Source organism: Lissotriton helveticus, chromosome 12, assembly GCF_964261635.1.
Source record: "Lissotriton helveticus chromosome 12, aLisHel1.1, whole genome shotgun sequence".
In the NCBI taxonomy this organism is placed as follows: domain Eukaryota; kingdom Metazoa; phylum Chordata; class Amphibia; order Caudata; family Salamandridae; genus Lissotriton; species Lissotriton helveticus.
Window position 1 is genome coordinate 845,919,908 of NC_136073.1, and position 13,583 is coordinate 845,933,490.

At 44.7% G+C, this 13,583-nt stretch overlaps 1 protein-coding gene across 6 annotated transcripts in view; it reads left to right on the plus strand.

Moving 5' to 3' along the window:
• The window catches only part of TCF3 (transcription factor 3), a 620,473-nt gene that overhangs the window by 270,231 nt on the left and 336,659 nt on the right, over nucleotides 1-13,583 (plus strand). For all 6 annotated transcript variants that reach the window (XM_078670855.1, XM_078670856.1, XM_078670859.1 and 3 more), the window contains exon 9: nucleotides 3,995-4,103. In XM_078670855.1, the coding sequence (XP_078526981.1) occupies nucleotides 3,995-4,103 (109 nt within the window). The remainder of the gene's footprint in view (nucleotides 1-3,994; nucleotides 4,104-13,583) is intronic.

Here is a 13,583-nt window from a genome sequence, read left to right on the forward strand (position 1 = left end):
TGTGCCTGCAGACCTAGGTGTTCCACAAGGATCCTCCCTCTCCCCCACACTGTTCAACCTCGTCATGGAACCGCTCGCCACCTTGCTCCAAGCTTCCAATGTCCAATTCCATATGTACGCTGACGACACACAACTTTACCTAAAGCTACAATCCCCGGAAGATATCAAACATCTGAATTCCACGCTTATTAACACTCAATCTTGGTTGGCGGATAATCACCTCAAACTAAATGCTCTGAAACTGAGTTCCTACTCATCTCACCCCCGGCGAAAATCTCCACCACCCAAACCTGGCTCAATAACCTAACAGCATTCAATGTCCAACCGACCATCGTGGACTCGGCGAAATCCCTAGGCATTACACTCGACGCCAAGCTCAACATGCAGCAGCCGTTAGCAAAGCCACAAAAGGAGCTAATTTCCAAATCAACACACTGAGGAAAATTAAACCCTTCTCCCGGCCGAAGACTTCCAAACTGCCTTACAAGCTTTAGTCATCCCTAGAATAGACTACGGAATTGTGGCCCTCAGCGGACTCCCGCTATCCACAACAGCACCCTTAAGAGCCTCCCTGAACGCTGCCGCGAGACTCATTACTGGCTCAAGAAAACATTCGCATATAACCCCAGACTTAAAGTCTCTGAAATGGCTGCCTTTTGAAGCCAGAATACAACTAAAAATTGCAGTTATGACACACGCGGCCGTGCACCACAATGCACCCAACTACCTCGCTCAAAAGTTATCTATATCAGGAGGTTCTAGAGCCAATAGAAGTACAAAAAATCTACTCCTGAAACCTTCTAGATTTCGGAAAGAGAAAACATACAAGCGCTCCTTCTCAGGAATGGCTCCCAGGATCTGGAATGCGCTCCCTCCTGAAACTAGGCTTATCTCCTCCACTGCACTCTTCAAGAAAGAGGTGAAAACCATCCTTCTGGCCAAGATCTCCTGAACCTAATAGGTGCTGGATCAGAGACTCTGCACTGCTTTGTATCACTGTTCACCTGTCCTTTGGCACTATACTTCTACCTGACCCAGCCTACTCTCTTACTACAGACCAATATATGATACTTTGTTTTACTGATTCGCTCTCCTGATACTACTTGTTTACCTGATTGTATATTGATATGTCCTATGTATGTTATTATTATTACGGTTTACCTGATTGTATATTGATATGTTCTATGTATGTTATTATTATCCTACCATGTTAGCGACTATTATACTGCTCCCATTCTCTCTGTTATTTCCTATTGCCCCTACCCTGTCTTTGTAAAGCGCTCTGATATCTGTAAGGATCTTGTTCGCGCTATATAAAACTTTGAATAAATAAAATAAATAAATAAATAAATAAGATGAAGTACCTGGTCAGTGCCTGCAGATGCAGGGGGATTGCTCCTCCACACCAAGGGAGATGCTGCTTGGTTGTTAAAGGTAAGAATAGTTCTGTAAAGGTTTGGGGAGGCTGTTCAGCTTCTGGACGAGTCTGTCTTCGTGATTGTCACAGTGTAAGCAGCAAGGAAGGGTTTAGCGCCAATTTCTGTGCAGAACCTTTAGGTGCAGGTCATAATAAATCTAGTATTGGCATCAGTACAAATTTAAGACAAGGTGTTTGATACCAAACTCAATGGGTTTCAGTGCAGCCATCATGTAGCCGAATAACTTGTGATGAATGTGCCAGTACATGTCCTTAAGATGGCTGTCTGATCACTTGCAATAACTGGTAATCAAACTAGACATCACAATCTGCTCATGCACATGTGCCCTCATATAATATACAAAAACAGGTGATGGACAGAATGCAGAACAAGGTCATACATACACCCCAGTACAGAGATCTGGGTCTAAATCCATCGTTTTATTTGCTCACCACACCACCCCAGTTCAGACATGGCCATATGCAAATCAGCCTTGACCCTGTGCCTCATGGGAACAGTCCAGCCCGAACTGCCAAGCCATGTCTTCCCTGGACCAGAATCAAGCATCCTAGGACCGGTTTCTGGCTATCAGCCGTCTTCAGCCAGGATAGCTGGACTCCAGTGGCGTGGAGAGCACAGGACTCCCGTCTCAAGACTCAGGTTGTCTGGTTGGAAAAGACCTATTGTGTGGAGGCTTATCAATAAATTACAATGTAGTAATAGCCCACATACTGCATAGAGTTGCTTCTTATTCAGTAGTTTTTTGTCTATCTTGTTGCCTCTTACTCATCCATCCCCTGAAACTTAGCCTGTTTACCATCCTCTTGAATGACTGACTAGTGTCCTTCAACTGGTTGCTTTTGCTGAACTATTTTTTATTAAGCAATTTGAAGCCTGCATGATTTCCAACTGTCTTCCATCTGTGCTTCTCCCTTCACCCTCCGTATTGCTTCCTTCCTTGTATGCTTCTTTTCCTGTGTCCCCACACCCACTTTTAGTTTTTTGTTTCCCCACCCTGCCAATTCCCCTGTTGCTTCCTCCCACCCGCTATTACTTTTTTTGTTAATTATTAATGAAGGGCCTGGCTGCTGGTGTTTGCTGCCTGGTCACTCCCCACTGCATTTAGCACTTTTGTGCTACAAAAAGTGTTTTATTTAACGTTGGAGTGGTGTCCACTATCCTGGATTGGTAAACAAAATTCTAAGAAAATGCTCCCCATGTCCTGAAACCAGCGCATGCATGCATACGTAGTCACGCACGCTCATGTCACAATGCATTCCAGCATCATGATGCGACCACGGGCAGCGGCTATGTCAACCAAGCTTTATTAAATGGTTTTAAATTTTTTTTTCTATGATGGTGCACAACATCGGTAAATATATCTTTTCTTCAAGTGGTTTGGTACACACCTAAAATGGTTACACGGTTCATGCCTGGGCTATCGTCAAAACTCTTGTTTCATGTGCCCCTACCTTAGCTGCTGATAAGATCCATATTTGTATTAACTGTAGAAAGATTTCGCTTTTTTGGACCCTTGTCTTCCAGGAGATAAGTAAATTGCTTACTATCTCCCTCCATCTAGTCATATTATTCAGCTTCCCATCGAATATCCTGATGCACAGCATATTTGTGGCAATTCTGATTGCAAGACTGGCACTTAGAACACCTCCCCAACTCAACACCCACCCGCTCAAGTATCAATCGCCGTACATGCTTTTCCAGACACTGTTTAGTTTATTTTTAAGTTCCCGTGTTTTCAGTTTCAAATTAAATTGCCACCAAAGTAGCAGTGTGATACACTGTATTAAAACCATTAATCTTGTGGTTCAGACACTACTTGTCTGTAAAATCCTTCAGACAAAAAAAGGCGGCTAGGCTAATCATCCCCCATAGTGCCGGGTCCTCTACAGCAGGCTAGTGAGCTGTTCAGACTGCGAAAAGGTGATTTAAAAGTTAAAAACAGTCTTGCTGAGTCCATTGGAAAATTCCTGAAGGAAAATCCAGCTCCCTATTCCCTACTACTGGCAGCAACTAAGAATGCATTGAGTGTTCCTGACACATTACTAGATCTCCCTTTCTTTCATTCCATATCCCTCTCCTACCGCCTTTAAGAAAGGGTGAGGTTAGGATTTCATGCAGTGTTCAGGAGGACTAAGGAAGAGCTCATGTTCGAGAAGAAAGAATTACTGATGTTACACACCAGTTTGTTGTAATAGATATTTTTATGACCTATATAAAAACACAAGTGTCTCCTCCTGGTAAAAACTCTTTTTAATATCGTATTTTTGGCTAGACTTCTCTCAGCACTTGATGCACATCTGGGTGTTGGACTATAAAAAAATATTATTTCTTTGGAAGTAAAGAGAATGCTTACATAGGGTTTAATATGGTGTGTGAAGGTAAAGCAGTTTGTGTTTTAACAGGAACGTACTACATAAGCACACTAGACATGAAGAGAAATACCCTTTACAATTGACAGTTCCAAGGAAATAGTCTTATTTTAACTAACTACAAAAGTCATATCTTACACATCCTCTTCTGTCTTTTCTTTTTATTGCTTGACTTTTCCTTCACAGGTCTACCCCTCCAGCAGCTCAGGTGATGACTACAGTCGGGATCCTGCTGGATATGCTTCCTCCAAACCACCTAGCACAGTGTACCCTCCTGGAGCCTTCTACGTGCCAGGTCAGCTTCTTGGGGGTTCTTCTGTAGCATCATAGTCCAGCAGTGCTGCAGTGTCTGGTTGTAAGAATATGGTGTATTATACTGTGCAGTGTTTGTGCTCTGAAATTGTTCTGGACTCATCAGAAGTTTCCCTCTTTTGTTGTGAAAATTACCTCCTTCCTAAATATGTTCATCATACATACTGTTAAATCGGTTACTGTTCACTGTCCCCTTATGTTCTGAATACTCTCAGCCATGTGCTCTGGCTTATTATGTCGTTGGAAATGGAAATTAGTGCTTTCCTAAGGTAATTTAGGTTTGCTCCTATTTGTTGACTGTGGTGCGATTGTAACTTTGATCTACTGGTATCCTCAGGGCAGTATTAAATATCTTCTAGAGCCACGCACATTGAACAATTCTGCCTTAAAGTGTTTTTTTATCTGAAAGTTTGTTTTCAAAACCTTTTCTGTGGCGAATTGACGTTGACATAGGTGGAGCCTCAGTATAATATCAACCGTAAGCCCACAACTCCCTTGTAGGTACTCACCAGCTTATATTCTTTTTTTTACTCTTTGGTGTGGAAGTGCCTTGAGAGAGCTCCCTATTGTCAACATTGCTCAGACAGTGGGAGAATCACATTGCTGTTGAGAGAGTGACCTATCGCTGGGTTATGGGATTTTTTTATTGGGAGGTGGGGGATGAGGATGTTGTGGGGTTTAGACGTAATTGGAACCCCACGCTTCCTCCACAACATTAGATTATGAGGATGGTCTTAAAAATTTGCCAAAATTACCATAGGAAGTTTACCCTCAATGTCGAGCAGCCTGTATGCATGTTCTGCCCCCAAGAAGACTAAGAGAATTATTGTGTGTGGTTGTTGTTTAAGCCTAGAGACAAGATACTTCTAGCACATGGGTTAACTGCTGAGATGGCCTGGCTCTTGGATATAGTAAAGCAGAGAAGAGATGCTTTGTCAATGGAGATCCTTTTCTCTGACGAAGACGTTGAGGAGGCTGGGGGTGTGCAGACTCTAATCTCTAGGAAATTTCATCAGAGGTAGGGGAACACTGTAAAAACAAAAAAAGACCATTAGCCTACACTGCATCATACAAAAAGCCATCTAAGAAAGCATCAAGGCTACTGTAAGGTGTTGGTCTTCAAGCGATACTACCGTCACACAAGTTCAGGCCCTCAATACAGAAAAACCCTGCAGTCGAAGGAGCTGGCAAGTCTTCCCACTCTGCTGTGTATAAAGAAAAGACCATCAGTAAAGATTTACTTTTGAGAACAATTGAGTGCTAAAGTTGAAGGGAGATCTGTGACCTGTTATGTTATGTTACATACATTTGTAACGCGCACAGCTGCCCCAGCTAAGGGGCGTCCTGGCGCGTGTCAGGTAATATGCAACACCTACAAGGAAACACAACAAACAAAAGAAACAGATGGTGAGTTTAATAAAAACAGAAAGGTCTTTAGAGCTTTACGAAAAGCTAGAAGGTCATCTAATAACCGCAACTCTACCGGAAGGGAGTTCCAGAGCTGAGCCGCTTTGACCCGAAAGGACCGGCCACCGACCCGACACAACCTGTATCGAGGGACCACAGTAAGTGCGTGGCCCAAAGATCTCAGGGGCCGGGTGGGCACATACCAAGACAAAAGGTCCGCAAGAATTTGGGGACCCTCTCCCCTCAAAATCTTGAACGCCAGACACAGCACTTTAAACTGGATTCTGGCTCTAACCGGCAGCCAATGCAGAGATCTCAGTGTGCTGGAAACGGGGCTTGTACGGGGTAGGCCAACTATGGCTCTCGCCGCGGCGTTCTGAACCCGCTGGAGGCGGGTAACCTCAGCCAGATTGGAGCCTACCAAAAGAGAGCTTGCATAGTCCAGGCGAGATAACACAGTAGCCTGGACTATCAGCTGCCTGGTACGGTGGTCAAAGAACTTCAGAATGGGGCGCAGCGACCGTAAGATGCCAAAGCAACAGGCCGCGGTTTTCTTAGAATGGACAAAGAGAAGTCCTAAGCTGACAAGTAAACCTCCAACATCATTGACATTGATAAAGAAGAGGGCAATAGAGGTAGAAATAAAACACTGGATGAGAGAAAAGAAGGGTTTTGATTAGAGACTCTCTTCAAAGGGACCCTACACCTGTGGGTGTGAAGAAGCCAAGACCGGAGCTAGGGACACCAGCGCCAAGGCAAACCAAGCAGGAAGTAAAACAGAGTATGTAAATGGAAGAAGAGAAATACGGTTTTACACACCATGATTCAGCTTACACACAGGCAGAGAGGGGACGCTCTGAAGATGTTGAGGCAGATTCTCCACTGGAAGAGGTAGATAAAAGCTTTATTTGTATCGGCTTGATTAAAACCATTACAGCGTATTAAAAATGTATAAAATAACAATGATACTTTTAGTTCATGTGATTGCAATTAAAACAAATGAGCATGTGTTCATGAAGTAGGAGCACTTTTAAGAACTATGTCTTGTGTTATTATGTCATTATAAAGTGCAAATGTGTTTATCATAAGGTGGGTTTGTCAGGAGTGCGGTTATTTACAAGTTAGGCAGTGCTGTATGGGGAAGTTTTTAAAATGCATTTTATGTAATTAAAACTGATTAGTTCTATGTGTACGGGTACATGACTTGGATACATTAGGACTCATGTTCTACATTTGGTCCTTCTTTCTGTATTTTAGAGCTAGAAACGTTCCAGTAGCTGACTTTTGTGTCCACTTCCCGAAGAAGTTTGTTTACTTGATTGAGGAATTTTGCGCCTCTGCAAATCAGGATGATGGATGTACCCCCCAACCAGCGGATCACTACCTGTGTACATGTTCGAATTTTTAGGACATTAAAAATAAGTTTTAAAAGAATCTTCCTCAGGTCACTGACGCTTGGGCATACACACAGCAAGTGTGTTAATGTTTCATTGTAATATCCGCAGAGACGGCAGCTCGTTATTAGTGCTTTCCTTTACCATGTTAACAAGAGGTCCTTTGAATCGTACATTCCTAGTCGATATTGGATGAAACTCTTTTATTTCAATGGGGCAGTGTGGAGAAAGGTAGGCTTGAGACTTTGGGTGTGTGCTTGAGTTTCTCACTGTACATGCATGCATGGCGTGGCGTTTTGTCAGGATTAATTATCTTCCCCCAAAAATTTCTTCTTTACACAGTTGTTTCGGGCCTTGTGGAATACTGCCCTGTCTAGCTCCTCCAAGGATTTTCTCAGGATGGATGTATACATTGATGAGTATTAATTGCCAGGTTAGTTTGTTACGATTGGGTTTACCGACGAGTTTTAATACTTAGAGCCAGTTTTCTCCGGCGTCTATTTCTGCATGTGGACCAATCGTATTTTGCTGTGGTGTAGATAGACACCCCCCCCGTTTGTGTGCCCATGGTTAAAGTATATTTAGCCAATATATGGTATTCTGCGTAGTCTTTGAGGCTGGCTGCATATTCCATGTTTCCTGGAGTAATATTAGATCATGATGTTGTAGGAGGACAATGTTTCCTGGTCTTGGCCCATTTCTCTAAATCCATGGACATTCCATGAACCGATCTTAATTATATCTCCGCGGTTTAAACTGTGGTGCGCCCCGTAGAGTTTTTTAGGTTTTGCTGTGTATATTCATCAGGAGCGTTTTTGGCTCGGGGCCATTGGCAACCAGGACCAGTCCTGGTTTTTACAAGGTTCTATTTCTGACCTTATGAAACTTGGCAGTTGTTCTTTCTGCAGCAAATTTTCCAGTAATGCCTGGGTTGCGTTTCTAGCACCTTGTAAACATGATCTAGGGACCATCTCAGTGGTTTTTCAAATTTTTGGGATCTCTGATTTTTGTAAAAAAAGATGCAGGTATTTCAACTGTTTGTGCTGCCTCAGGATACTTACCCAAGCTTCGAATATTGGTCTGGTCGTATAGATCGCGTCCACAAGCTCCTTGGAGGACCAGGTGGTGAGTTAATTTAGACTGTGATATGTTCCATTTTTTACGTTTATTCCCGCAATACGTACTACAATTAGGTTCATCAGATCTGACTTCCATTTTGTCTGATTGGAAGTTTTAAACCCTTATAGCTTGCTCCAAGGTACTTAGCAAGGAGTTGCTCCATTGTGCAATTGGAAAGTCTTTGGGGAGCATTCCTATTGACCCCATCTGTGAATCGTTGCGGCTTGCTGATGAGATTGTGATTGATGATGACAAATGCGTCTGATTTGTGATTATTTGGAGGCTTCCTTCTTTTAAGTCTTTCTCTGGCAGTTCCTCCAGCTAAACTATGCTGGAGTTTGGTATTATAGGGGTGACTGTGGGAGAAAGATTCTCCGAGGTTGCTGCGTTAGTTACGTCTTGCTTTGGTGTGTCGATTTCCAGGGCTTGAGGGAGGTCGGCGTCATTAGAATAAGAACTGGTCCATACTAAATGTGACAGAGCTGCCCGGGTACAGGTCCTGTCTGGTTTATCCTAGTTTATTACTCCGCCATTTCCAGGGTGTTGAATTCTTGCTACTTCCTTAGTCTGGACCTGCACAGGTTCGGATTGATGTACCTGTGCAGTTATTGTCATCTGTCTGCTTGGTGAGGTTAACCCCTCTGGGGCCTGTTCCTCTGCGCCGAATAATAATAATAATAATAATAATTCTTATCTGTTTTACTTGGGGATATTGGACTTGGTAAGCCTGGTACCTTGTCTGTTGAAGCATATATAGCGACCATTAGATCTTTTAGGAAAAATTGTTTGTTTTCTGTTTTTGCTGCCGAAGTTAAAAAGTGATTCTAGAGTTGGTGCTGAAACCTGCCTCTCTTCTTGCCTCTCATTTTGCCCGTGCGTCTTTATTTTTTTGCTCGTAAGGGCCGATGGGAGGGTATTCTTCCTGGTTTCCTTCTTGCTACCTGACGGATGTTTCCAGATCTCATCCTCTTATATGAGTAGATTTAGTTTTATTATAGATTTATTATACTAAAAATGATTACCTGAAGCTGGATTGTCGCTAGCTGAAAGTGCACTTTACATATCGCTGTCGGTCTCTCCGTTTCTCTCCTGTGTCTGACTCTCCTTCTGGCTCTAGCGAATGGATGATTTACTGCTACTGGCCAGGAGGCCTGGGGTCCCGCTTCCCTCTTTCCGCCGTGCTGTTTTACAGCTTCATCTGCTGTTTCACCCGGCCCTCTTCCAGCACTGGTGGAGGACGACTGGAAGTTTGCACCCCTATCGGGGCTTAGTCTTTTGCCGATCCAGTGTTTTCTGCCCTCTGGTCCCGTTAGGCCAGGTGATTTTGTGGTGGGGTGGAATTACAAGGAAGCCAGCAGAGCTCTCTCTCACTGGGGGGGTGCAACGGACTTGTACCGTGTCTTCAAAGGCGCATGGTGCCTGGCTTGCTTCCCCCTCTCCTCTGGAGGACTGCTGTTTTCCTCTCCGTGCGCTCTACTCTTGGTTCGCGAGATGACCAGCTTGCGGGGAGCAGTGTTCTGGCTGACAGGCGGGCGAGCACTCGACTGCCTTCGCAATTCTGCCTGAGTTTGCCCAAGCTCCTGAGCTTCCGCTCCGACTCCGAAATTTCCTCTGGAACGGGAAGGGACAGGACGGGGCTCTACAGGACAGCCCAAGCTCCAGAGCTCTCTCTCCGCACTGCACTGCGGAACCGGAAATGCTCAACCTGTGCCTTAACTGTGAGGCAAGAGGTAGATACATATCCCTCAAGGCCGTCGACACTGCAGAATAATTCTGAATATAATGGGGTGTTTTTTCCTTTAATTTGTTACTCCGCAATCCACAGGCTGGATCAGCTGCTGAATCGTAAGCAGCTTATTGAATTACGCAGCCAACCCTCCTGGGATACACTCTGGGTCCTTTCGTCGCTCCTCATATAGGGGCGCCTCTAAGGATTTTCAAACGGACAACACCTCCTCTTCTTATAAAGCGCACACCCAAACCTCGCCCAGTAGAGGGTATTACAGAGGAGGATATAGAGGTAACAACAATAAGGGCAGAGGCAGAGGCAACAACAACCGCAATGCCTCTACTCCCAAACAAGGACTTCCCTTCCATCCCCCAGACCGTTCCAGTACTGTCGGGGGGGGGGGAGGGGACTTCATCCTCAAGTTCTTCAACCGTTCTTTCACATGTGGGGCCAACCAGAGATAGATCTGTTCGCCACACACTGCTACTCCAAATGTCCAAGCTTCGCTGCCAGATACCCACACCCATTGTCTAAAGGCAATGCAGTATGGATGAGTTGGTCAAACAAATTTGCGTACGCTTTTCCACCTCTCCCACTAATTCCGTTAGTGGTACACAAGCTACAGCAACATTCCCTCACCTTGATTCTCATAGCACCAACGTGGGCAAGACAACCGTGGCACACCACACTACTAGAGCTCTCAGTAGTGCCACATCAAAAATTAAGACTCTCTCCACATCTACTGACGCAGAACCAATACCCCGATGCAAAGAGTGTTACAAAAAGCAAAAAAATCCAGGAACAAATATGATTCTCATTGCCCCACAATGGCCTATGCAAACATGGTACTCAACCTCCCTAGAACTATCCAGAGGGGAGATGACCTGGATCAAAGCGAAAAAGGACATACTAACAATGCAACAGGGTCAGATCTTTCACCCAGAGCCAGCAACGCTACATCTAGCAGCTTCGTGCCTGAATATGTAGAATTTGGACACCTCAAATTGCCTCTGCGAGCCATGGAAATTCAAAAAGAGGCAAGGAAACAGTCAGCAAGAAAATGTTATACAGCAAAATGGAAGCGATATCCCACATGGTGCACCGCTAATAAAAACAGTTCAATCAACACACAAACTGTTATTACATACCTTACTTACCTATTAGACAGCAACATCAACTACTCAAGCATACAAGTGCACCTTGCTGCCATAGTAGCATACACAAGAGCAAAAGCTTGCAAAAGCTTTTTTACAAGACCAGTAATCAAAAGGTTTTTAGAAGGAGCAAAACGAATTGCCCCCCCAAGAGCAGCTCCAGTACCCACATGGAGCTTAAATACAGTACTTTCTCAACTAATGGCAACGCCCTACGAGCCCCTGCATACAGTAGACCTCAAACACATTACTCTAAAGATAGCCTTTCTCATTGCTATAATATCACTACGAACAAATCCACAAGGATAAGTAATCTTAAAAACGAATCCACAGTTCTTGCCAAAAGTGGTATCTAAGTATCACTTAAATCAAAACATTCTCCTGCCGTTTTTTTTAAAAAAAAACAAAGACTAAAGGAGAGAGAGACCTCCATACCCTGGATATAAGGAGGGCTTTATTGTATTGTTTGCAAAAAACAGATCAGGAAAACAAAACAATTGTTTCCCTCCTACACACATAACACAGGTTCACCTGTCACAGAGGCAACTGTCAACCACCACGTCCCCGCCGGGCCTGAATATTACTCTTCCTTTAACATCATTGAGTACCCCAGTCTCCCTTAACCCCTCTCCTCCTCCTACTGAGTCCATAGTCTCCATGTCCCCAGTCAGATTACCTCAATTCACTAGAACACCCTCCTTGTCTGTCATGAAAACCCCACCCGCCTTATATCCCACACCTCAGCTAGATAATCACATAGCCACCGTGTCCCCAGTTGGATCCCATCATCTCATTATTTCCCTTCCTAAACTGGATTACGAATCTATGGCATCTATCCCCTCACTGACTGTCACCTCAACACACGATGACTTCCAAGTGGAGATACCTTCCCAAGTCATACAGTCCTCCCATGTAACAGACACTGTCCATATCACCAACCCTATAACTCTGCCTCATACTAGTCTAGAGTCGGGACATCGATCCCCCTCACTAGCCCCAGTGGCCTCTTCTTCCTCACCTTCGGTTAGCTTGTCATTTGTTGACCATAGAACAGAGTTGCTCCCTCGAGTCCCAATGGCCTCAATCTCTTCTCCTACTGTCAAATTGAAATAGGAAGACGCTAGAGTGGAGTTGCTCTCTCTAATCGTACAGTCCTCTTACTTCAGATGATGTCCCCATCCCCTACCCTATAACACTGCCTCACACTAGCATTGAGTCTGGTCCTCGATCGCCACCACTAACCCCTTCAGACCTTCCCCAAGGTTCCTCGTCGCCAATTGTTTTTCCCCCACTCCTTTCGCCCAACACTCTGATCTAACTTCACGTCTTGATGATGTCTCTCTACAGCTACACCTTCTCTCCTGAATTACATGAGCTGAAAGCCCCATCAATTGATCTCGTCCCTATGATCATTTCTATCCTCTCTCCGGCGAGCGGGCGTAGAGAGGCCTCTGACTACGGATCACATGGTCCAGCCTTTAGGTCCCTCCACCCCAGATTCTATCCCACTACTCAACACCAATGCCAGTCACATGGGAGATGAGTCCCAACCTTCGACCACTGATCCACGTGACTGGCACAACACTAACACGACTGTTTCCAAACGTATCCCACTACCTAACGCTAACGCCTGTCACAGTGGATTTGAGTCCCACCTTTCGACCGCTGATCCACATATCTCTCACAACTCCACCATGACCTTGTCAGAACCTAACCTAGACCCTCAGACAAATTCCTTCCATCCCGTCTAACCCGTGCAGAGAACCCTGTTGCAATCTTAGTTGCAGTAACACTAACAACCTCACCTGTGTGAACATCTCCCAGTCTTCTCCTCCCCCAAATCCACCCCGTCTTAAATGTGTACTACTTAACTGCAGGTCAGCCAGTAAACATGCCACCGATATCTTCGACCTCTCCCAACACAACGATTTAGACATTATCCTACTCCAGCAATCAAAACCTCTGGACCCAGTGAGGAGGACTTTTCTGAAAAGTCTGAGTATTGACTGGGAGCTTCAACGTGCCGCTGTTAACCTGTTGTCTATGAGCGCCTTGGGTTTGGCAGAACCTGCGGCAGTGTGTGCTCCGCTATACCCCGCAAAATACACTCCCAAAAACAATGCCTGCTGGAATACCTTCCTGCTCCCGGATTTGGAGGAGTTCTCACATGCCTTAGCATCTCTTAAACCTTCCAACCATTTCAGTGATCCACTTCCCGCTAAGTTGCTCAAGTTGCTCAAAGACGTCAACGTGGCCGTTCTGCCTGTCTGGTCCAGAATCATCCAACAATCTCTTACAGGGGAGGATTCCCGACTGCTGTAAAATGGGGCAAGTTACACTCATCCCCAAGAAGCGTAATGCAGACCTAACGGATCCCAATAACTTTCGCCCTATCACCAGTATTGTGTCTTTAGCGAAATTGCTCGAGAAATGCGTTCACACACAGCTCTGCGACCACATCGAGAAATTTTAGCAACTAGACCGACATCGGTCAGGCTTTAGATCAGGTCATAGTATAGAAACAGGTCTAACTCGCATTGTTTTTTTTAATATTGAGAATAGGTACAAACGTCATCAGGTTTACAGAACAGTGAGACCAATGATCACTTTACATTACAATGTAACATTTATACATTGGTACATTTTGCCTTCTACAATGT